The 24,676-nt window shown below is 46.8% G+C and overlaps 3 protein-coding genes across 5 annotated transcripts in view; 1 reads left to right on the forward strand and 2 right to left on the reverse strand.

The window, feature by feature from the left end:
• Nucleotides 1–1,350: 1,350 nt before the first annotated feature.
• Nucleotides 1,351–7,515, reverse strand: LOC129842047 (proline-rich protein HaeIII subfamily 1-like). Its single transcript, XM_055910423.1, has 3 exons — nucleotides 6,805–7,515; nucleotides 6,214–6,693; nucleotides 1,351–1,362 (listed from the first exon to the last, which is right to left on the reverse strand). The coding sequence occupies exons 1-3, from the start codon at nucleotides 7,513–7,515 to the stop codon at nucleotides 1,351–1,353; spliced, it is 1,203 nt and encodes a 400-aa protein (XP_055766398.1).
• LOC129842048 (probable serpin E3) lies at nucleotides 2,805–16,655 on the forward strand. 3 transcript variants are annotated; one of them, XM_055910425.1, is made up of 7 exons: nucleotides 2,805–3,165; nucleotides 7,937–8,456; nucleotides 12,486–12,953; nucleotides 13,289–13,487; nucleotides 14,791–14,891; nucleotides 15,157–15,327; nucleotides 15,878–16,654. In XM_055910425.1, exons 2-7 carry the CDS (start codon nucleotides 8,189–8,191, stop codon nucleotides 15,994–15,996), a joined length of 1,326 nt encoding a protein of 441 aa, XP_055766400.1. In that variant the 5' UTR covers nucleotides 2,805–3,165; nucleotides 7,937–8,188; the 3' UTR covers nucleotides 15,997–16,654. The 3 variants fall into 3 exon arrangements, with proteins under 3 accessions (XP_055766400.1, XP_055766401.1, XP_055766399.1); XM_055910426.1 differs by having other exon boundaries at nucleotides 2,805–3,023; XM_055910424.1 differs by lacking the exons at nucleotides 2,805–3,165; nucleotides 7,937–8,456 and having other exon boundaries at nucleotides 8,475–12,953; nucleotides 15,878–16,655.
• A 2,787-nt stretch (nucleotides 16,656–19,442) lies between these two features.
• ints6 (integrator complex subunit 6) overlaps nucleotides 19,443–24,676 on the reverse strand; it is a 49,836-nt gene continuing 44,602 nt past the window's right edge. The window contains exons 17-18 of the mRNA XM_055910432.1: nucleotides 21,971–22,064; nucleotides 19,443–21,321 (exon numbers count right to left, since the gene is read on the reverse strand). Of these exons, the coding sequence (XP_055766407.1) occupies nucleotides 21,228–21,321; nucleotides 21,971–22,064 (188 nt within the window). The 3' untranslated portion in view covers nucleotides 19,443–21,227. The remainder of the gene's footprint in view (nucleotides 21,322–21,970; nucleotides 22,065–24,676) is intronic.

The following is a 24,676-nucleotide window of genomic DNA, read 5'->3' on the forward strand; positions in this document are numbered from 1 at the left end:
TGGCTGTGCGAAGTTGCTTGATACAGGCGGCTACTTGAACACGCTGTCGTACACGTCGATCCAGAGCATCCCAAACATGCTCAATAGGTGACATGTCTGGTGAGTATGCAGGCCATTTTCAGCCTCCAGGAATTGTTTACAGATCCTTGCGTCATGGATCCGTGCATTTTCATGCTGAAAAATGAGGTCATGGCGGTGGATGAATGGCACAACAATGGGCCTCGTCACGGTATCTCTATGCATTCAAATTACCATCTAGTCCTTATGATAAAATGTAATTGTGTTTATTGTCCGTAGCTTATGCCTGCCCATACCAAAACCCCACTGCCGCCATGGGGCACTCTGTTCACAATCTTGACATCAGCAAAGCACTCGCCCACACAACGCCATACACGTGGTCTGGAGTTGTGAGGCCGGTCCGACGTACTGCTAAATTCTCTAAAACTATGTTATGGTGGATTTTTTCCCTCGAAAGATTCAGTTCTTTGGCAACAGCTCTGGTGGACATTCTTGCAATCAGCATGCCAATTGCACACTCCCTCAACTTGAGACATCTGTGGTATTGTGTTATGTGACAAAACTGCACATTTTAGACACAAGGTGCACCTGTGTAATGATCATGCTGTTTAATCAGTTTCTTGATATGCCACACCTGTCAGGTGGATGGATTATCTTGGCAAAGGAGAAATGCTCACTAACAGAGATGCAAACAAGTGTGTGTGTGTGTGTGTGTGTGTGTGTGTGTGTGTGTGTGTGTGTGTGTGTGTGTGTGTGTGTGTGTGTGTTGGTGGAGTACTTGCCAAAAAAATTGCAAAAATAATAATAATCTGTTGCTAGGGTCTGTTAGGGTTGCTAGGGACAGTTAGGGTTGCTAGGGTCTGTTAGGGTTGCTAGGATCCGAACTGTAAAGAGAATGGATACAATATGTGTCCAAACAGGACTGAGTCACAAATAATCATTCATTACCAGATAATTTACAGTCGTGGCCAAAAATATTGGCACCCTTGCACTTTTTTCAAATAATGCATAATTTCTTCCAGAAAACGGTTGAAATCAAACATATTTTGGTATCCACATATGTCCTATATCTTCAGTGTGCAGTTGAACAAAACAAATAAATCTGAATAATTTACCAAATCTTAGCTAATTCCACAAAGAAATCCTAAAATGTCCCGGACAATATTATTGGCACCTTCTAGAAGTAGTTAAAAAATAATTAGATTTCAAGCAGGTGATTCTCATTTACTTTGGAATTGAACTCACCTGTGCTGAGATGAAGGTGCCTGCTGTATAAAAATAACATATTCAACCAGTTTGAACAGAGAAAATGACTCATTCTCCTGTTTTGTGTCACTGTGTGTACTGCAATGAGAACAAAAGAAAGAGAACCAGAGAATTATCTGAGGTCAGACACAACATTACAGCCAAGCATGGACAATCTCAAGTCCATCTCCAGAGACCTTGATTTTCCTGTTTCCACCGTACCTAATGGTATCAAGATGTTTAAGGCCCATGCCACTGTAGCCAACCTCACTGGATGTGGCCGCAAGAGAAAACTTGATGGAAGATTACAGCAAAGGATTGTTTGAATAGTGGAGAAATCACCTCGATCAATCTGCCACACAGATTCCAGCTGACCTTCAGACACAAGGTACGACAGTTTCAACTCGCACCGTCCCATCGTCCAACTCAATGAAAGGGGGTTATATGGTAGGAGACCCAGGAGGACCCCACTGCTGAGAAAAATACATAAAAAAGCCTGACTGCAATTTGCCAAAACACACCTGAACACGCCCAAATCCTTCTGGGAGAATGTCCTGTGGACAGATGAGACCAAATTAGAGCTTTTGGGGGGGGGGGGGGGGTAAAGTACACCATCTCTATGGTTACAGAAAACAAAATGAAGCTTTCAAAGAAAATAACACCTTCCCTATAGTCAAACATGGAGGAGGTTCAGCGATGTTTTGGTGTTGCTTTGCTGCCTCTGACACCGGGTGCCTTGAACGTGTGCATGGAGAATACCGAGACACACTTCTAATCTGGGAGAACTGGTATTTGAGAGCGCAAAGTCAGACCCGGTGTCAGAAAGCTGGGTCACCGTCGATTGGTCATGGGTCTTCCAACAGGACAATGACCCCCCAAACACACTTCAAAAAGCACCCAGGAACGGTCCAAGACAAAACGCTGGACTGTTCTGAAGTGACCAGCAATGAGTCCAGATCTAAATCCCATTTAAAACTTGTGGAGAGATCTGAAAACAGCAGTTAGGAGAAAGCTCCCTTCTAATCTGAGAGAACTGGAGAAGTTTGCACAAGAGGAGTGGGCCAAACTGCCAGTACAGAGGTGCAGGAAGCTCATTGGTGGTTAAAGGAAGTGCTTGATTGCAGTTATTAACACCAAAGGCTGTGCTACCAAATTTGAAGTCGAGGGTGTTAATAATTTTGTCAATACCATTTCTGTTTATGTACTGATTTAAATGGATATATTAAGTTCTGAATCAAAAACAAAGGTCCTGTAATATTAACAGTGAAATAACGAATTGTGGAGACCAAATTCTTGATTAAATTTTAACACTATTTTTAGGGAAAAAGGTTGCCAATATTTTTGGCCACGACTGTAATGACACATTCCATAGCGTCTTCCCATTAGAAGCCTAATGCAGTACTGGGATGGCCAGTGTGTTGTTATCCTATTTTTAGGGATGCCATTTGATCACCACAACAAATAATTAGGGGACCGACTGTCTTCTGGTAAGTGTGTGTGTGTGTGTGTGTGTGTGTGTGTGTCTTTTTTCTCAGTTCGTGTTGGGATTTACTGGTCGGTGACATGCCTCCCTGCGCCTGGCTCCTTCTAGTGCCGGTTCGGGGAAGTGGGCATTCTAGCCGAGTGGTACGGACATCGCCGACAGAGACCGCAAACACGGAGCACTCCCTTTAAACACAGTCTTATGACTGAGAACCCGCTCACCACTCAAGCAGCTGGCTACGCAAGGCGCAGACACAACAAACACCCGGACAGGAGAGGTGAGAGGGACATAAGCGCACACAAGCTCTCCAGTGACAGTGATAGAGGACTTTAGTGGACACCAGATCTTTGGAGATAACTGTCATGAATTGGGACAGATAGGCGACATAAGTGTAACCTTCCTATTTACCTGACTTGCAGGTAAGTTTCTGGCATGTGTATTTGCCATGTTAAAAAGCCAAGTGCAATTATGACAGACTTACAACTGTGATGAGTTTTAACTTTAAATTATTGTAGATCATTTAAGTTCCCTATTTGTTGGCTTGTATGGTTTCCATTAGCTTTGGCTCTTTAAAATACAGTACCAGTCAAAAGTTATACATTGTATAATAATAGTAAAGACATTACAACTATTAAATAACACATATGGAATCATGTAGTAACCAAAAAAGTGTTTAACAAATCAACATATGTTTTATATTTGAGATTCTTCAAAGTAGCTACCTTTTGCCTTGGTGACAGCTTTGCACACTCTTGGTATTCTCTCAACTTGCTTCATGAGGTAGTCACCTGGAATGCATGTCAATTAACAGGTGTACCTTGTTAAAAGTTAATTTGTGGAATTTCTTTCCTCTGATTGGGAACCATACCAGGCCAAACACATAGAAATACAAAACATGGACAACATAGAACACCAGACATAGAATGCCCACCCAAACTCACGCCCTGACCAACCAAAATAGACACGTAAAAAGGATCTCTAAGGTCAGGGCGTGACAACAACAGTAAAAAGACAGTGAAAAAAAACAGTAGCGAGGTCATATGTAAGGCTCCTTGCAAACAATCTACAAGGCAGCATCCTGACGTATCAGCATCCTGACTTATCAGCATCCTGACGTATCAGCATCCTGACTTATCAGCATCCTGACTTATCAGCATCCTGACGTATCAGCATCCTGACTTTTCAGCATCCTGACTTATCAGCATCCTGACTTTTCAGCATCCTGACTTAACAGCATCCTGACTTAACAGCATCCTGACTTATCAGCATCCTGACTTAACAGCATCCTGACTTAACAGCATCCTGACTTAACAGCATCCTGACTTATCAGCATCCTGACTTTTCAGCATCCTGACTTATCAGCATCCTGACTTATCAGCATCCTGACTTAACAGCATCCTGACTTATCAGCATCCTGACTTAACAGCATCCTGACTTAACAGCATCCTGACTTAACAGCATCCTGACTTAACAGCATCCTGACTTAACAGCATCCTGACTTTTCAGCATCCTGACTTATCAGCATCCTGACTTAACAGCATCCTGACTTAACAGCATCCTGACTTATCAGCATCCTGACTTAACAGCATCCTGACTTAACAGCATCCTGACTTAACAGCATCCTGACTTATCAGCATCCTGACTTATCAGCATCCTGACTTAACAGCATCCTGACTTAACAGCATCCTGACTTAACAGCATCCTGACTTATCAGCATCCTGACTTAACAGCATCCTGACTTAACAGCATCCTGACGTATCAGCATCCTGACTTTTCAGCATCCTGACTTATCAGCATCCTGACTTATCAGCATCCTGACTTAACAGCATCCTGACTTAACAGCATCCTGACTTATCAGCATCCTGACTTATCAGCATCCTGACTTAACAGCATCCTGACTTAACAGCATCCTGACTTATCAGCATCCTGATTTAACAGCATCCTGACTTAACAGCATCCTGACTTATCAGCATCCTGACTTATCAGCATCCTGATTTAACAGCATCCTGACTTAACAGCATCCTGACTTATCAGCATCCTGACTTATCAGCATCCTGACTTTTCAGCATCCTGACTTATCAGCATCCTGACTTATCAGCATCCTGACTTATCAGCATCCTGACTTAACAGCATCCTGACTTATCAGCATCCAAGGCTGCTATTAAGTGTGATCTCACTCACTCTTGATCATATACATAATGCACTGAATGCTGTTAGGTTCTAAATATCAGAGTAAGACCTCGAAGGACACTATGAAAGCTTAAACCAAGTTTATTCACCCCAAGGGATCGAACAGTTGAACCAGACAAAGACATGGTTCCACCAGCGGTAGTATATATATATACACACCAATTTGGGGTGGAATCTCCTCCTTCTCTCTAAATACTACATCTCTGTTGCTAGGCAGGAAATTAAGTGACGCAGGCAATAAACTGTTCCTTCTCCCTTAACGTGACCTGACCTGACATCAGCCTGACTCATCCACGACTCATCCACGACTCCCCACCCTTATCAGTGCCTGCCAAGATGTGATCGTCTTTCCTTCACCCAGTACATTCCAAGCTTAATTGCCTCCACCATATACATCCCTCCTACAGATAACCATTCACTTCTGGTGTAGATCCTAGACTATGGCACCTCTCATATCTCTATTACAACGAATGATTAATAATATTTAAAGTTTAGAAATCCGAACTCATCAATGCTAATCAGCCTGCAAGGAGCTTTACCTATGAAACAGCCTACAAGGCAGAATCCTGACTTATCAGCCTTTGAGCCTGCTATTGAATCTGATCAGCCTGTCAAAAATAGAGCTCACTCACTTTGTAAGTGGTCCCGTGGTCCCACACGTGGTCCCGTGTGGCTCAGTTGGTAGAGCATGGCGCTTGCAACGCCAGGGTTGTGGGTTCAATTCCCACGGGGGGACCAGGGTTAAATTCCCACGGGGGGACCAGGATGAATATGTATGAACTTTCCAATTTGTAAGTCGCTCTGGATAAGAGCGTCTGCTAAATGACTTAAATGTAATGTAAATGTAAATATTATCGATAAAACACAAAGTGTTCCTTACAATTATACACATATCAGTCGTGCAAGCTAACAACCAGCGTAGATAACAAGCTAGCTAGCTAGTTATCTAGCTAACAAGACTACCTAGCTATCTAACTAGCTAGCTAGCTCACAAGACTAGCCAAGTTAGCTGCTTGCATGCGATTGGCTGTGGTCTTGGGGGCGGCACACATCCTGGGAGACAGGCTGCCTGTCAGGCAATGTTCATGGCTTAAATGCCCCACGAGGGCTTAGCTCCCCCACAAGCTCTATAGCTCAAGGTGAAGGATATTTAGCTTGCTAACATTCTAACTTATAAACTGATAATGATTTCCAAGCACAAATGAAAGCATGATGTCAGCCTTAAACGTACCATCCCTTAGTGTAGCAATGAATAAAAACGTAAATGCTGATCCAACGTGGGGCTCTGATCCACCGGGGGCTCTGATCCACCGTGGGCTCTGATCCACCGTGGGGCTCTGATCCACCGTGGGGCTCTGATCCACCGTGGGCTCTGATCCACCGTGGGGCTCTGATCCACCGTGGGCTCTGATCCACCGTGGGCTCTGATCCACCGTGGGGCTCTGATCCACCGTGGGGCTCTGATCCACCGTGGGGCTCTGATCCACCGGGGGGCTCTGATCCACCGTGGGGCTCTGATCCACCGTGGGCTCTGATCCACGTGGGCTCTGATCCACCGTGGGGCTCTGATCCACCGTGGGCTCTGATCCACCGTGGGGCTCTGATCCACCGTGGGGCTCTGATCCACCGTGGGGCTCTGATCCACCGTGGGCTCTGATCCACCGTGGGCTCTGATCCACCGTGGGCTCTGATCCACCGTGGGCTCTGATCCACTGGGGGACTCTGATCCACTGGGGGGCTCTGATCCACCGTGGGCTCTGATCCACCGTGGGCTCTGATCCACCGTGGGCTCTGATCCACCGTGGGCTCTAATCCACCGTGGGCTCTAATCCACCGTGGGCTCTGATCCACCGTGGGCTCTAATCCACCGTGGGCTCTGATCCACTGGGGGGCTCTGATCCACTGGGGGGCTCTGATCCACCGTGGGCTCTGATCCACTGTGGGCTCTGATCCACTGGGGGGCTCTGATCCACCGTGGGGCTCTGATCCACCGTGGGCTCTGATCCACCGGGGGGCTCTGATCCACCGTGGGGCTCTGATCCACCGTGGGCTCTGATCCACCGTGGGCTCTGATCCACCGTGGGGCTCTGATCCACCGTGGGGCTCTGATCCACCGTGGGCTCTGATCCACCATGGGGCTCTAATCCACCGTGGGGCTCTGATCCACCATGGGCTCTGATCCGCCGTGGGGCTTTGATCCACCGTGGGCTCTGATCCACGTGGGCTCTGATCCACCGTGGGCTCTGATCCACTGGGGGGCTCTGATCCACTGGGGGGCTCTGATCCACCGTGGGCTCTGATCCACTGGGGGGCTCTGATCCACCGTGGGGCTCTGATCCACTGGGGGGCTCTGATCCACCGTGGGCTCTAATCCACCGTGGGCTCTGATCCACTGGGGGGCTCTGATCCACTGGGGGGCTCTGATCCACCGTGGGCTCTGATCCACTGGGGGGCTCTGATCCACCGTGGGGCTCTGATCCACTGGGGGGCTCTGATCCACCGTGGGGCTCTGATCCACTGGGGGGCTCTGATCCACCGTGGGGCTCTGATCCACCGTGGGGCTCTACCACCTCAGTCATACTGTCAGTCTAACATCAATCCATTCCTATTTATACAGTTTATCTCGTGATCACGACCCCCCCCCCCCCAAAAAAAAAGTTTTGTTTTGTCGTGATCATGAGATAAATAAGTTGTGATCTCGACATAACAAGGGAATCATTTTTTTTATTCATGCGTCCTCTCTGGATTTCCGTACCTAACTAAGTCTGGTGTTACAATGAAATGTTATTCCATCAATAACTATTCATGAATGTATCTAAGGCAACACTTGATATCATCAGGGATCACAAGTCATTGACTTTGTGTTATCCTTGTCAAGTTTTACGCATGTCTATATTTTTATTAAACTGCCAAATAAAATCAATATATGTAGTGACACGGAACAGTAAAACCATGCCTATAAAGACGTTATAACATGACCTAACCTCCTTGTCTTTGCAGTGACCCCTTCTCTGTGGACCCCATCTCTGTGGGCCCCATCTCTGTGGACCCCTTCTCTGTGGACCCCATCTCTGTGGACCCCATCACTGTGGACTCCATCTCTGTGGGCCCCATCTCTGTGGGCCCCATCTCTGTGGACCCCATCTCTGTGGGCCCCATCTCTGTGGACTCCATCTCTGTGGGCCCCATCTCTGTGGGCCCCATCTGCCATCAACATCTACATTTGTCCTTTGACCATTCACCTCCAAGGTCATGTGTCGCCTGTCGATGACCTCGCTGTTTGTCTACTTCTGGTTGGTGGAGAGGGGTCAGTGTGACGCCTTCAGCCTTCAAGACACCATGGGAGAGCTGCACACAGAGTTCGCCGTCAGCCTTTACCAAACGCTCACCGAGACAGAGAACAACTCCAACTTGGTCGTGTCGCCGGCGAGCGTCTCGTTGTCCTTGGGTCTTCTGCAGCTGGGCGCCCGCGGCAACACGCAGGCGCAACTGGTGGCCGCACTGGGATATGACATCAACGGTAAGAAACCCCGCCCACCAAGCAGAGCCCCATGGGCTAAAAGGTCAAAGGGCATCCAGAGGATGTCTGAGCACTTTAACTATAATCTTTACCAGTGTGTGGGTTTATTTTGCTCTCCATTACAGTTTGATTAAATCAGTCACCTGAGAACACCATTCCCTTAAACTGGTGCCGGGCTGCACCGCTGGTACGGGGTCCTGTGGGCCAATTGGTATGGGGGTCCTGTCGGCCGGTAGAGTGGTGTCTGGAGCCTTAATACCTGCCTCTGCTTTGTAATCAGATTATTCAGAGGGTAATGCTGAGACTCTGGGGTCGAAAGGTCACGGTGTAACACAGAAGTCACTAAACCAGTAAAGTTTAAAGGGTCATGGTGAGAAGGGCGCACTTCAGGCAGAGAGAGAAGGAGCATATTTTATTGATTTACCAGCGTTCTTGATTGAATAAAAAAAAAAGGTGAAAGGTGCCAAAGTGAAGGAAAGGTTTTGACTCTAAGCTACACGGGTGGCTGTGTATATAGACATGTGGGATGGACCTGGGCTCGACGTCACATGCGTTTCTCAAAACACCACGTAGATTTAACCGTCATTGGAGAATGTGTCGATACGTTATTGACAGGATGGACAGGAAAGGCAGCGCTGCTCTGATTAGCTTTTTCCGTTCAAATCCGACCTTAACATCAATACAGACGACGAATCAGCATCCTAGAGAGAGATTGTCACCGATGTCTGCAAATATTGAGGCTTATTCTTTGGCACGTTATTGTGCACATCTTGTTACACATCATGAAATATTAAGGTAAAAATCACAGACGGTAGCCAACAATTAGCAAAAGAGTACTCAATCGAGCATGAACATTACATTTTATTTTAATATGATTGAAATAATCTCAGCAAAAAAAAAGGAAACGTTCTCTCACTGTCAACTGCATTTATTTTCAGCAAACTTAACATATGTAAATATGTGTATGAACATAACAAGATTCAAAAACTGAGACATAAACTGAACAAGTTCCACAGACATGTGACTAACAGAAATGGAATAATGTGTCCATGAACAAAGGGGGGGGGGGGTCAAAATCAAAAGTAACAGTCAGTATCTGGTGTGGCCACCAGCTGCATTAAGTACTGCGGTGCATCTCCTCCTCATGGACTGCACCAGATTTGCCAGTATTTGCTGTGAGATGTTAAGGTTTAAACACTGTTTCTCATGCTTGTTCAATGAACCATAAACAACTAATGAACATGCATCTGTGGAACGGTCGTTATTAAGACACTAACAGCTTACAGACGGTAGGCAATTAAGATTAACATTTATGAAAAGTTAGGATACTAAAGAGGCCTTTCTACTGACTCTGAAAAACACAAAAAGAAAGATGCCCCGGGTCCCTGCTCATCTGAGTGAATGTGCCTTAGGCATGCTGCAAGGAGGCATGAGAGCTTATGCCTAACCCTAACCACACTGCTAACCCTAACCACACTGCTAACCTTATGCCTAACCCTAACCACACTGCTAACCCTAACCACACTGCTAACCCTAACCACACTGCTAACCCTAACCACACTGCTAACCCCAACCACACTGCTAACCCTAACCACACTGCTAACCTTATACCTAACCCTAACCACACTGCTAACCTTATGCCTAACCCTAACCACACTGTTAACCTTATACCTAACCCTAACCACACTGCTAACCTTATACCTAACCCTAACCACACTGCTAACCTTATACCTAACCCTAACCACACTGCTAACCCTAACCACACTGCTAACCTTATACCTAACCCTAACCACACTGCTAACCCCAACCACACTGCTAACCCTAACCACACTGCTAACCTTATACCTAACCCTAACCACACTGCTAACCTTATACCTAACCCTAACCACACTGCTAACCTTATGCCTAACCCTAACCACACTGCTAACCTTATACCTAACCCTAACCACACTGCTAACCCTAACCCCACTGCTAACCTTATGCCTATCCCTAACCACACTGCTAACCTTATACCTATCCCTAACCACACTGCTAACCCTAACCACACTGCTAACCTTATACCTAACCCTAACCACACTGCTAACCCTAACCACACTGCTAACCTTATACCTAACCCTAACCACACTGCTAACCTTATACCTAACCCTAACCACACTGCTAACCTTACACATAATCCTAACCACACTGCTAACCCTAACCACACTGCTAACCTTATACCTAACCATAACCACACTGCTAACCTTATACCTAACCATAACCACACTGCTAACCTTATACCTAACCCTAACCACACTGCTAACCTTACACCTAATCCTAACCACACTGCTAACCATAACCACACTGCTAACCTTATACCTAACCCTAACCACACTGCTAACCTTATACCTAACCCTAACCACACTGCTAACCCTAACCACACTGCTAACCCTAACCACACTGCTAACCCTAACCACACTGCTAACCCTAACCACACTGCTAACCTTACACCTAATCCTAACCACACTGCTAACCCTAACCACACTGCTAACTTTATACCTAACCCTAACCACACTGCTAACCATAACCACACTGCTAACCTTATACCTAACCCTAACCACACTGCTAACCTTATACCTAACCCTAACCACACTGCTAACCTTATACCTAACCATAACCACACTGCTAACCATAACCACACTGCTAACCTTATACCTAACCCTAACCACACTGCTAACCTTATACCTAACCCTAACCACACTGCTAACCTTATACCTAACCCTAACCACACTGCTAACCTTATACCTAACCCTAACCACACTGCTAATCCTAACCCAACTGCTAACCCTAACCACACTGCTAACCCTAACCACACTGCTAACCTTATGCCTAACCATAACCACACTGCTAACCTTATACCTAACCCTACCACACTGCTAACCCTAACCACACTGCTAACCCTAACCACACTGCTAACCTTATACCTAACCCTAACCACACTGCTAACCTTATACCTAACCCTAACCACACTGCTAACCTTATACCTAACCCTAACCACACTGCCAACCTTATACCTAACCCTAACCACACTGCTAACCTTATACCTAACCCTAACCACACTGCTAACCCTAACCACACTGCTAACCCTAACCACACTGCTAACCCTAACCACACTGCTAACCTTATACCTCACCCTAACCACACTGCTAACCATAACCACACTGCTAACCTTACACCTAATCCTAACCACACTGCTAACCCTAACCACACTGCTAACCTTACACCTGATTCCTAACCACACTGCTAACCCTAACCACACTGCTAACCTTATACCTAACCCTAACCACACTGCTAACCCTAACCACACTGCTAACCTTATACCTAACCCTAACCACACTGCTAACCTTATACCTAACCCTAACCACACTGCTAACCTTATGCCTAACCCTAACCACACTGCTAACCCTAACCACACTGCTAACCTTATGCCTAACCCTAACCACACTGCTAACCTTATGCCTAACCCTAACCACACTGCTAACCTTATACCTAACCCTAACCACACTGCTAACCTTATGCCTAACCCTAACCACACTGCTAACCTTATGCCTAACCCTAACCACACTGCTAACCTTATGCCTAACCCTAACCACACTGCTAACCTTATGCCTAACCCTAACCACACTGCTAACCTTATGCCTAACCCTAACCACACTGCTAACCTTATGCCTAACCCTAACCACACTGCTAACCTTATACCTAACCCTAACCACACTGCTAACCCTAACCACACTGCTAACCTTATACCTAACCCTAACCACACTGCTAACCTTATACCTAACCCTAACCACACTGCTAACCTTATGCCTAACCCTAACCACACTGCTAACCTTATACCTAACCCTAACCACACTGCTAACCTTATACCTAACCCTAACCACACTGCTAACCTTATACCTAACCCTAACCACATTGCTAACCCTAACCACACACCTAACCAAAAAGCTAATTTAGTGGGAACCAAGCCCCTGATTCCACTTCCGGTCTCTTCAGATATGCAGGTGCAGGACTTCCTGTTGCAGTCGCAGTGGGATGTGGGTAACTCCAGTCACGGGGTGCGGCTCCGGCAGGCCTGCGTCCTATTCGTCCAGAGCGGCGTCCAGCTACTTCCTGTTTTTACCCAGCATGCAGCAGCCTTGGGCAACAGCAGTCTGGTGCGAGCCAACTTCAGCCAGCCCAACCCCAGCCGAAGCCAGCTGCAACAGTGGGGACGCAACCACGGCACCGGTGAGCCCCTCCAGTCCGGTGGCAGCGGGGAGCTGTTTGGGTCTGGCGAGGCCCAGGAAGAAGCCTTGCGGTGGAGCCAACGGCTGCAGATGGCCCTGGTCAACACTGTGAACTTCCGGGGAGTGTGGCAGAAACAGTTCCTCTTCACTGACACCCAGAACCTTCCCTTCACCCTGTTGGACGGCAGCACCATCAAGGTGCCCATGATGCACCAGGCCACAGAGGTCAACTTTGGTAAGTGAGAAGAGACAACGGCAATATCTTTCTGTCTGTCTCTCCCGTTGGCTGTGGCTTACAGTCAATCCATCAAGCACCACACTACATTTAGCTTAATGGTAGAGTTGGAGTTTTGATTCGTACTACAGTAATCTAGATGATTTGATATTCTACAATTGTAAAGTACAAGTGTTTAGTGTTTCTGCATCGCTTGCTCTTTGGGGTTTCTAGGCTGGGTATCTGTAAAACACTGACACCTGCTGATGTAAAAAGGGCTTCTAAAATCCATATGATTGATTATCCTGTGCACCTATTTTAAGCGGTCCCTCGCTTTGTTTCCCCTCTATGTGTAGGTCAGTTCCGCACCTCGTCAGACCAGCGCTACACAGTTCTGGAGCTGCCGTACCTGGGCCGCTCCCTCAGTCTGTTGGTGGCTCTGCCCAGTGACAGGAAGACACCACTGTCCTCGCTGGAATCCCAGCTAACCCCCAGCGCTGTGGCCACCTGGGACACTGGCCTCCGTAGAACCAAGATGGATGTCTTCCTCCCCAGGTAGCCTACACATATCAATATGGTTTCATTTGAAAACATTTATTATACCCGGTTAGTATCACTGATGTAAAACATTTATTATACCCGGTTAGTATCACTGACGTAAACATTTATTATACCCGGTTAGTATCACTGACGTAAACATTTATTATACCAGGTTAGTATCACTGACGTAAACATTTCCTAGCCCAAAGTGGCTTCCTTTCCCTGTATCCTAACGGTGTTTGCTAAGAGGGATACCTGGGACAACCCAACTCTGACGTCACGCCATTGAAGTTGACATTTAAAACGGTTTAGGGTTTAGAATTATGGTTTAGGGTTAGGTAAGGATTATGGTTTAGGGTTAGGTAAGGATTATGGTTTAGGGTTAGGTAAGGATTATGGTTTAGGGTTAGGTCAGGATTATGGTTTAGGGTTAGGTAAGGATTATGGTTTAGGGTTAGGTAAGGATTATGGTTTAGGGTTAGGTCAGGATTATGGTTTAGGGTTAGGTAAGGATTATGGTTTAGGGTTAGGTAAGGATTATGGTTTAGGGTTAGGTAAGAATTATGGTTTAGGGTTAGGTAAGAATTATGGTTTAGGGTTAGGTAAGGATTATGGTTTAGGGTTAGGTAAGGATTATGGTTTAGGGTTAGGTAAGAATTATGGTTTAGGGTTAGGTAAGGATTATGGTTTAGGGTATTTTTTATTTGTATTTATTCTGGATCCCCATTAGGGACTGCGAAAGCAGCAGCTATTCATCCTGGGGTCCAACAAAAGGAGGGCAGTTTATACAATTTTAAAAACATTACAATACATTCACAGATTTCACAACACACTGTGTGCCCTCAGACCCCTACTCCACCACTACCACATATCTACAGTACTAAATCCATGTGTATGTATAGTGTGTATGTTATTGTGTGTGCCAATGTTTGTGTTGCTTCACAGTCCCCCGCTGTTCCATAAGGTGTATTTTTATCTGTTTTTTTAAATCTGATTCTACTGTTTGCATCAGTTACCTGATGTGGAATAGAGTTCCATGTAGTAATGGCTCTATGTAGTACTGTGGAATAGAGTTCCATGTAGTCATGGCTCTATGAAGTACTGTGGAATAGAGTTCCATGTAGTCATGGCTCTATGTAGTACTGTGCGCCTCCCATAGTCTGGACTTGGGGACTGTGAAGAGACCTCTTGTGGCATGTCTTGTGGGGTAGGGTCATCCCAAGGATCCCATAGCATTTACCATGTCCTAGCCTCCGTGATGACTGATCTAGCGTGGCCAAACAGGATAATGGTAGTGTAATGCACTGTCATTTAACAGGTTTAAAATGCAGAACAGGTTCAACCTGAGGTTGGTTCTGCCGTCAATGGGGGTCAGTGACGCCTTCAACCCAATGGCAGCAGACTTCACTGGACTCTCAGGTACAGAACACTTAACTGTCTTTTCCTGGTTTAATATGAGATTAGGGTTAGGGGTCAAATTCCATTTAAATTTGTGTCAATTCAGGAAGTAAACTGAAATTCCAATTCTCTTCAATGTTTTTCAACGAGGAACATTTTCAAAATTAGAATTTGGTTTACTTTCTGAGTTGAGCTACAAAACCCTGTATGAGACTCCATGTCATCCTCAATACTCTGCAGATGACTGTCCAGTACTTACAGCATTGTGTTTGTTGTCTCTCCACAGCGGAGGAAGACCTATATGTGTCAGATGCCTTTCATGAGGCCAGGATAGAGGTAACAGAGGACGGGACCAAGGCAGCTGCAGTAACAGCTATGGTGCTACTCAAACGATCCCGAGCTCCCGTCTTCAAAGCAGACAGACCTTTCTTCTTTCTCCTGCGACAAGTCAGCACAGGTGGGCCTACCATACAAAACAATTAACAGATGGCTTACATATGCAATAAGGCCCTGGGGGGGAGGGGGGGGGGGGGGTGTATGGCCAATATACCACGGCTAAGGGCTGTTCTTACGTACGACACAATGCAGAGTGCCTGGATACAGCCATTAGCCGTGGTATATTGGCCATATACCACAAACCCCCCAAGGTGCCTTATTGCTATTATAAACTGGTTACCAACGTAATTAAAACAGTAAAATGTTTTTTTTTTTGTCATACCTGTGGTATACGGTCTGATATACCACGGCTTTCAGTCAATCAGCATTCAGGACTCAAACCATCCACTAATATTCAACACAGTAAAAGAAGCATGCTATAGCTGCGTTTACACAGGCAGCTCACTTCTGATCTTTTGCCATCGATTGTATTTTTGATCAATCAGATCAGTGACAGATCAGATTTGGGCTGCCTGTGTAAACACAGCCTTAGTCGGCGTGTTGTTTTGCCTTGTTAGTTTGGTCTTCTATTAATCGTTCCATTTGTCAACCATTTCTGTCCATCTCTCCAGGATCTGTTCTATTCATGGGGCGTGTGGTGAATCCAGCTGATCAGGCACCCAAGGACCCCCTTACCCCCACCCTAGGACCCCCTTACCTCAACCCTAGGACCCCCTTACCTCCACCCTAGGACCCCCTTACCTCCACCCTAGGACCCCCTTACCTCCACCCTAGGACCCCCTTACCTCCACCCTAGGACCCCCTTACCTCCACCCAAGGACCCCCTTACCTCCACCCTAGTATCCCCTTACCTCCACCCAAGGACCCCCTTACCTCCACCCAAGGACCCCCTTACCTCCACCCTAGTATCCCCTTACCTCCACCCAAGGACCCCCTTACCTCCACCCAAGGACCCCCTTACCTCCACCCTAGGACCCCCTTACCTCCATCCTAGTACCCCCTTACCTCAACCCTAGGACTTCAGCCCTAGGACCTCCCTCTTAGGACCCCCTTACCTCCAACCTAGGACCTCCACCCCCAGGACCCCCTTACCTCCACCCTAGGACCCCCTTACCTCCCCCTTACCTCCACCCTAGGACCCCCACCACCCCAGCTCATATTCAACCCCAACACACTACCCATATTTATTGGGGACCAATAAGAGGTTTCCAGACATCAGGAAGAGGGACAATATTTGTTGTACATATCTGTAAATAAAATGTAAATACATCTGTGTTTTTCACCCAAAGTGTTTTGGTCATTTACTTCTGTAGCGTAGGACTACTGGCTATTTCCTGGTTGATCCGTTGTCACGGAGAGGATTCAGAAACTCTCACATCCACCAAATTAATAAAAACTCACGTCAACACTAATTTATCATAGTTGACTTGTGGGAAAATATTTCTGTTAATACAGTTGATCGTCATGCAGTTGAAGTCAGAAGTTTACATACACCTCAGCCAAATACATTTAAACTCAGTTATCACAATTCCTGACATTTAATCCTAGTAACAATTCCCTGTCTTAGGTCAGTTAGGATCATCACTTTATTTTAAGAATGTGAAATGTCAGAATAATAGTAGACAATTATTTATTAAAGCTTTTATTTCTTTCATCACATTCTCAGTGGGTCAGAAGTTTACATACACTCAATTAGTATTTGGTAGCATTGCCTTTAAATTGTTTAACTTGGGTCAAACGTTTCGGGTACCCTTCCACAAGCTTCCCACAATAAGTTGGGTGAATTTTGGCCCATTCCTTCTGAGAGCTGCTGTAACTGAAGTAGGTTTGTAGGCCTCCTTGTTCGCACACGGTCATTATGGCCAAACAGTTCTATTTTTGTTTCATCAGACATTTCTCCAAAAAGCATGATATTCAAATCAAATTTGATCGGTCACATACACATGTTTAGCAGATGTTAATGCGAGTGTAGCGAAATGCTTGTGCTTCTAGTTCCGACCCTGCAGTAATATCTAACAAGCAATCTAACCATTTCACAACAACTACCTTACACACACAAGTGTAAAGGAATGAATAAGAATATGTACATATAAAAATATGGGTGAGCGATGTCCGAACGGCATAGGCAAGATGCAGTAGATGGTATAGAGTACAGTATATACATATGAGATGAGTAATGTAGGATATGTAAACCTTAGTGTCATTTCTTTTCCTGACGCCACACTGAGTACCCTCACCTCCTAGTGACACATTTATTACATCAAATGTTTTATTATTAAAGTGGCTAGAGATTTGAGGGCACCCGGTGATGCGTTGTGCAGACCTCACTACCCTCTGGAGGGCCTTGTGGTTGTGGTGTGTTTTTGGTGACAAGCCAAATTTCTTCAGCCTCCTGAGGTTGAAGAGGCGCTGCTGCGCTTTCTTCACAACGCTGTCTGTGTGGGTGGACCATTTCAGTATGTCCGTGATGTGTACGCCGAGGAACTTAAAACTTTCCACCTTCTCCACTACTGTCCCGTCGATGTGGATAGGGGGCTGCTCCCTCTGCTGTTTCCTGAAGTCCACGATCATCTCCTTTGCTTTGTTGACGTCGAGTGTGAGGTTATTTTCCTGACACCACACTCCGAGTGCCCTCACCTCCTCCCTGTAGGCAGTCTCGTCATTGTTGGTAATCGAGCCCACCACTGTTGTGTCGTCGGCAAACTTGATGATTGAGTTGGAGGCTTGCATGGCCACGAAGTCATGGGTGAACAGGGAGTACAGGAGAGGGCTGAGAACGCACCCTTGTGGGGCCCCAGTGTTGAGGATCAGCGGGGTAGAGATGTTTCCTATCCTCACCACCTGGGGGCGGCCCGTCAGGAAGTACAGGCCCTGTCCTCATGTGCAGTTGCAAACTGTAGTCTGGCTTTTTTTACAGTGGTTTTGGAGCAGTGGCTTCTTCCTTGCTGAGCGGCCTTTCAGGTTATGTTGATATAGGACTCGTTTTACTGTGGATATAGATACTTTTGTACCTGTTTCCTCCAGCATCTTTACAAGGTCCTTTGCTGTTGTTCTGGGATTGATTTGCACTTTTTGCACCAAAGTACATTAATCTCTAGGAGACAGAACGCATCTCCTTCCTGAGCGGTATGACGACTGCGTGGTCCCATGGTGTTTATACTTGCGTACTATTGTTTGTACAGATGAACGTGGTACCTTCAGGCGTTTGGACATTGCTCCCAAGAATGAACCAGACTTGTGGAGGTCTACAATTTTTTTCTGAGGTCTTGGCTGATTTCCTTTGATTTTCCCATGATGTCAAGCAAAGAGGCACTGAGTTTGAAGGTAGGTCTTGAAATACATCCACAGGTACACCTCCAATTGACTCAAATGATGTCAATGTAAACTTCCGACTTCAACTGTACGTCACATCTCCAACGGGGAACCTTTCACCCACTTTAATATCAAAGTCTCAATTTCCTTGAAAGGAAGTGACAAACAACAATTATGCTGATTGTATGTTTTGACTTTATTTACATGGCCAGTCACAGGTTAAAATAGAAACTTTATTCATGGAAATACAAAAAAGGCCTTCCTCTGAACATTCTCTTTAAATAATTCTCTAAAGGTATTTACATCTATACAGCGTATTCAAAATACTCTTTTGGTAGCGTCCTCTTTATAAACAAAGACAAGTTTGGCAACTATTTGGTCCCTGTATAGGAGGGGGGTATTGGAAAAGAGACGGGATAGAGAAAAGGGGATCGGGCAGGGAGGATTACAAAATGTTGTGCTGTAAACTGCACACCACAACCAACCAGCCAGACAGACATCTAGGGCCTCAATTCTACAAATTAACGCCAAACAACACTTAACTGTTACACTACGGAGAGAGATTTAGTTTAGGATTGCAGTAAAGGGCAACCAAGTGGTTGTACGGGTATTACTAGTGGCACTGATGCTATTGCTAACCATTAAATTATTGTGTATTTCCTGAGGCTTGTCTACTACCCATCATAGAGGGTTCTTGTCTGTGGCACTTTGTTAACAGCATTCAGATGGTAAGCTATTATTATTATTATTATTATTGGAGTTTGGTTTATCCTTCTAGCTAAAATCCAGAACTGCTAAGATGACTGACTTGTGACGTTCCTCTTGCCTCTTCAGGCAACATACAAATTTAGAACTGCCCCCCCCCCCCCCCCCCCTCCAGACTGGCATCTAAAACTGTGAAGCACAAAAAAAGAAAAAAAACTATTGCCTACAAATATGGAGTTCAGTTTGGTTGTGTAGGTGCAGCCTAGTTTTCATGGCAAGATTCAGGAAGTCATGAGGGAGGGGAGTGGCCAACCCTTTCTGTTGGTGAATAGAGTAAAGGAGTGTTTCTATTGGTGGAGTGGAGTGCCTATCAGGATTAAGTGAATAACCAAACGGGGACAAACCCACAACAAAAATACCACAGAAAGAGAGAGAGGGGCGATGACGAGAGAGGGGCGATGACTAGAAAGAGAGGGGGCGATGACTAGAAAGAGAGGGGGAGATGACTAGAAAGAGGGGGCGATGACTAGAAAGAGAGGGGGAGATGACTAGAAAGAGAGGGGGAGATGACTAGAAAGAGGGGGCGATGACTAGAAAGAGGGGGCGATGACTAGAAAGAGAGGGGGCGATGACTAGAAAGAGAGGGGGCGATGACTAGAAAGAGAGGGGGCGATGACTAGAAAGAGAGGGGGCGATGACTAGAAAGAGAGGGGGCGATGACTAGAAAGAGAGGGGGCGATGACTAGAAAGAGAGGGGGCGATGACTAGAAAGAGAGGGGGCGATGACTAGAAAGAGAGGGGGCGATGACTAGAAAGAGAGGGGGAGATGACTAGAAAGAGAGGGGGAGATGACTAGAAAGAGAGGGGGCGATGACTAGAAAGAGAGGGGGCGATGACTAGAAAGAGAGGGGGCGATGACTAGAAAGAGAGGGGGCGATGACTAGAAAGAGAGGGGGCGATGACTAGAAAGAGAGGGGGCGATGACTAGAAAGAGAGGGGGCGATGACTAGAAAGAGAGGGGGCGATGACTAGAAAGAGAGGGGGAGATGACTAGAAAGAGAGGGGGAGATGACTAGAAAGAGAGGGGGAGATGACTAGAAAGAGAGGGGGAGATGACTAGAAAGAGAGGGGGAGATGACTAGAAAGAGAGGGGGAGATGACTAGAAAGAGGGGGGGAGATGACTAGAAAGAGGGGGGGAGATGACTAGAAAGAGAGGGGGAGATGACTAGAAAGAGAGGGGGAGATGACTAGAAAGAGAGGGGGCGATGACTAGAAAGAGAGGGGGCGATGACTAGAAAGAGAGGGGGCGATGACTAGAAAGAGAGGGGGCGATGACTAGAAAGAGAGGGGGAGATGACTAGAAAGAGAGGGGGAGATGACTAGAAAGAGAGGGGGAGATGACTAGAAAGAGAGGGGGAGATGACTAGAAAGAGAGGGGGAGATGACTAGAAAGAGGGGGGGAGATGACTAGAAAGAGAGGGGGAGATGACTAGAAAGAGAGGGGGAGATGACTAGAAAGAGAGGGGGAGATGACTAGAAAGAGAGAGGGAGATGACTAGAAAGAGAGAGGTCGATGACCAGAAAGAGAGAATGGAAACAAACATGAAGCCACCTAAAGATTAACTTGATTAACCAAAACATCAGTGTTCCTCTTTTGGCCCTGAGGTTGTTGGAAACTTTTTACAATCTAATTTGAACCCCCCCTCCCTTAGCGATATCAGTTCACCATACCATCACTGATGAGACACGCGTCACACCGTATACATTGACAGAGACAGACAGGCCAACAGCACTCATTTCATTGCTTGGGTTAGTTAATACCCCCCTTCTCTATAGGAATATTTCAGCCTGGGTAAGGGCTGCAGGTTGAGGGCTGAGGGGGTGGAGGGTGGAGTGGGGAGGAGGGGTCAGGTCTGAGGGGCCGGGGAGTGAAGAGTTGTCCATTAGAACCCTTCCAGGTGGTTCATATTGTTGGCCCTGTTATGTATCTCTTCTAGAAAGTTCTCCAGCTGTTCTATCAGCACCCGCTTCTTGAACCTGAATAGAAGAGAACATGGTCACTGATACAGAACAGAATACAGTAAAATAGAACATGGTCGCCGGTATAGAAGTAGAACAGAATAGAACATGGTCGCCGGTATAGAAGTAGAACAGAATAGAACATGGTCGCCGGTATAGAAGTAGAACAGAATAGAACATGGTCGCCGGTATAGAAGTAGAACAGAATAGAACATGGTCGCTGGTATAGAAATAGAAGACAGATATACAGGACGGAGAGTCTAGTTGAACATCATTTCTGATCTTATAAATCTCTCAGATATACAACAGACACTTCAGAACAAACTTCCTTTAGATCGTTTTGGGACTATCTGTTGTTCCATGTAGTGAATCTGTTATTCAATGCGTCTGTATGGGCTGATAGTAGCAAGGCCAAAAAAAGATTTTTCAAATATATATATTTTTGATACTTCAAGGGGTCTTAAAAATGTAAAATCAAATATCTAAATGATCATTGGTATGACCTTAAAACAATTCCATATAGTTTAGTAGACCAACCCCCCCCCCGGCATAGACAGGGCTTCGACACTAACGGGTTAAAAACTGCCAGCCAGACAGGAATACAAAGAGTTCCCAGCTGATGGTGTCCTAGTTTGACTCAGTCTATTTAGAAGCTTGTGTTCCTCACCTGGCAGCCTCTTTTATAATGTTCTGGAGGAATATCAACCGTGTGTCAAAACTTCCTTGGATCTGCTTCAGGAAATAGAAGATCTTTTCATAGTCTATTAAAAAAACAGGAGAGAGAGAGAGAAGAGAAGAGTCAAGCACAGTGAGAAGTTTCCATTCAGGGATTTCAGACCAGACATCATTGGCTATGAGACTAGGTCTAAAGGGTAATGATTGGACACAGAGTCAGTGAAGTGAATGACTACTATCCCACAGCCAGTCTATAGACATACAGGACACAGATGAATGACTGACACACAGGCCACAGATGAATGACTATCCCACAGCCCTCAAGACCAGTGTTTTGCAACCCTGGTCCTCCAGTCCCCTCACCAACCCTGGTCCTCCAGTCCCCTCACCAACCCTGGTCCTCCAGTCCCCTCACCAACCCTGGTCCTCCAGTCCCCTCACCAACCCTGGTCCTCCAGTCCCCTCACCAACCCTGGTCCTCCAGTCCCCTCACCAACCCTGGTCCTCCAGTCCCCTCACCAACCCTGGTCCTCCAGTCCCTCCAGTCCCCTCACCAACCCTGGTCCTCCAGTTCCCAAACCAACCCTGGTCCCCCAGTTCCCAAACCAACCCTGGTCCTCCAGTTCCCAAACCAACCCTGGTCCTCCAGTTCCCAAACCAACCCTGGTCCTCCAGTTCCCAAACCAACCCTGGTCCTCCAGTTCCCAAACCAACCCTGGTCCTCCAGTTCCCAAACCAACCCTGGTCCTCCAGTTCCCAAACCAACCCTGGTCCTCCAGTTCCCAAACCAACCCTGGTCCTCCAGTTCCCAAACCAACCCTGGTCCTCCAGTCCCCAAACCAACCCTGGTCCTCCAGTCCCCAAACCAACCCTGGTCCTCCAGTCCCCAAACCAACCCTGGTCCTCCAGTCCCCAAACCAACCCTGGTCCTCCAGTCCCCAAACCAACCCTGGTCCTCCAGTCCCCAAACCAACCCTGGTCCTCCAGTCCCCAAACCAACCCGGGTCCTCCAGTCCCCTCACCAACCCGGGTCCTCCAGTCCCCTCACCAACCCGGGTCCTCCAGTCCCCTCACCAACCCGGGTCCTCCAGTCCCCTCACCAACCCGGGTCCTCCAGTCCCCTCACCAACCCGGGTCCTCCAGTCCCCAAACCAACCCTGGTCCTCCAGTCCCCTCAACAGAACAATGTTTCATTGTAGCCCTGAACAAACACGCCTCATTCAGCTCATTGAGGGCTTGATGATTAGTTGACAAGTTGAATCAGATGGGCTTGTCCTGGGTTACAATAAATATGTGTACTGTTGAGGGGACTGGAGGACCAGGGTTGGTGTACTGCTCTAGACATACAGGCCACAGATTACACAGCCAGTCTCTAGACATACAGGCCACAGATTACACAGCCAGTCTCTAGACATACAGGCCACAGATTACACAGCCAGTCTCTAGACATACAGGCCACCGATTACACAGCCAGTCTCTAGACATACAGGCCACCGATTACACAGCCAGTCTCTAGACATACAGGCCACAGATTACACAGCCAGTCTCTAGACATACAGGCCACAGATTACACAGCCAGTCTCTAGACATACAGGCCACAGATTACACAGCCAGTCTCTAGACATACAGGCCACAGATTACACAGCCAGTCTCTAGACATACAGGCCACAGATTAAACAGCCAGTCTCTAGACATACAGGCCACAGATTACACAGCCAGTCTCCAGACATACAGGCCACAGATTACACAGCCTCCTCTAGACATTGTCATCCCCCGTCTGGATTACTGCAACTCGCTGTTGGCTGGGCTCCCTGCCTGTGCCATTAAACCCCTACAACTCATCCAGAACGCCGCAGCCCGTCTGGTGTTCAACCTTCCCAAGTTCTCTCACGTCACCCCGCTCCTCCACTCTCTCCACTGGCTTCCAGTTGAAGCTCGCATCCGCTACAAGACCATGGTGCTTGCCTACGGAGCTGTGAGGGGAACGGCACCTCAGTACCTTCAGGCTCTGATCAGGCCCTACACCCAAACAAGGGCACTGCGTTCATCCACCTCTGGCCTGCTCGCCTCCCTACCACTGAGGAAGTACAGTTCCCGCTCAGCCCAGTCAAAACTGTTCGCTGCTCTGGCACCCCAATGGTGGAACAAACTCCCTCACGACGCCAGGACAGCGGAGTCAATCACCACCTTCCGGAGACACCTGAAACCCCACCTCTTCAAGGAATACCTAGGATAAAGCAATCCTTCTGCCCCCCCCTTAAAAGATTTAGATGCACTATTGTAAAGTGGCTGTTCCACTGGATGTCATAAGGTGAATGCACCAATTTGTAAGTCGCTCTGGATAAGAGCGTCTGCTAAATGACTTAAATGTAAATGTAAATGTAATGACATACAGGCCACAGATTACACAGCCTCCTCTAGACATACAGGCCACAGATTACACAGCCAGTCTCCAGACATACAGGCCACAGATTACACAGCCAGTCTCTAGACATACAGGCCACAGATTACACAGCCAGTCTCTAGACATACAGGCCACAGATTACACAGCCAGTCTCTAGACATACAGGCCACAGATTACACAGCCAGTCTCTAGACCAGACATGGGCAAACTACGGCCCGCGGGCCACATACGGCCCGTTAGGCTTTTTAATCCGGCCCGCCGAATTTGTCCAAATTATAGTAAAAACCTCATTTT

Source organism: Salvelinus fontinalis, unplaced genomic scaffold (assembly GCF_029448725.1).
Source record: "Salvelinus fontinalis isolate EN_2023a unplaced genomic scaffold, ASM2944872v1 scaffold_0009, whole genome shotgun sequence".
Taxonomy (NCBI): Eukaryota; Metazoa; Chordata; class Actinopteri; order Salmoniformes; family Salmonidae; genus Salvelinus; species Salvelinus fontinalis.

Excerpts from the sequence above, each read along its gene's own strand:
- LOC129842047 (XM_055910423.1), bottom strand. The coding sequence starts at position 7,515 with ATGACTGAGGTGGTAGAGCCCCACGGTGGATCAGAGCCCCACGGTGGA. Across the intron at positions 6,694-6,804 it reads CCAGTGGATCAGAGCCCACG|AGCCCACGGTGGATCAGAGC; the intron begins GTGGATTAGAGC and ends ACGGTGGATCAG.
- LOC129842048 (XM_055910424.1), top strand. The coding sequence starts at position 9,896 with ATGCCTAACCCTAACCACACTGCTAACCCTAACCACACTGCTAACCTT. Across the intron at positions 13,488-14,790 it reads ATGGATGTCTTCCTCCCCAG|GTTTAAAATGCAGAACAGGT; the intron begins GTAGCCTACACA and ends GTCATTTAACAG. Across the intron at positions 14,892-15,156 it reads AGACTTCACTGGACTCTCAG|CGGAGGAAGACCTATATGTG; the intron begins GTACAGAACACT and ends GTCTCTCCACAG.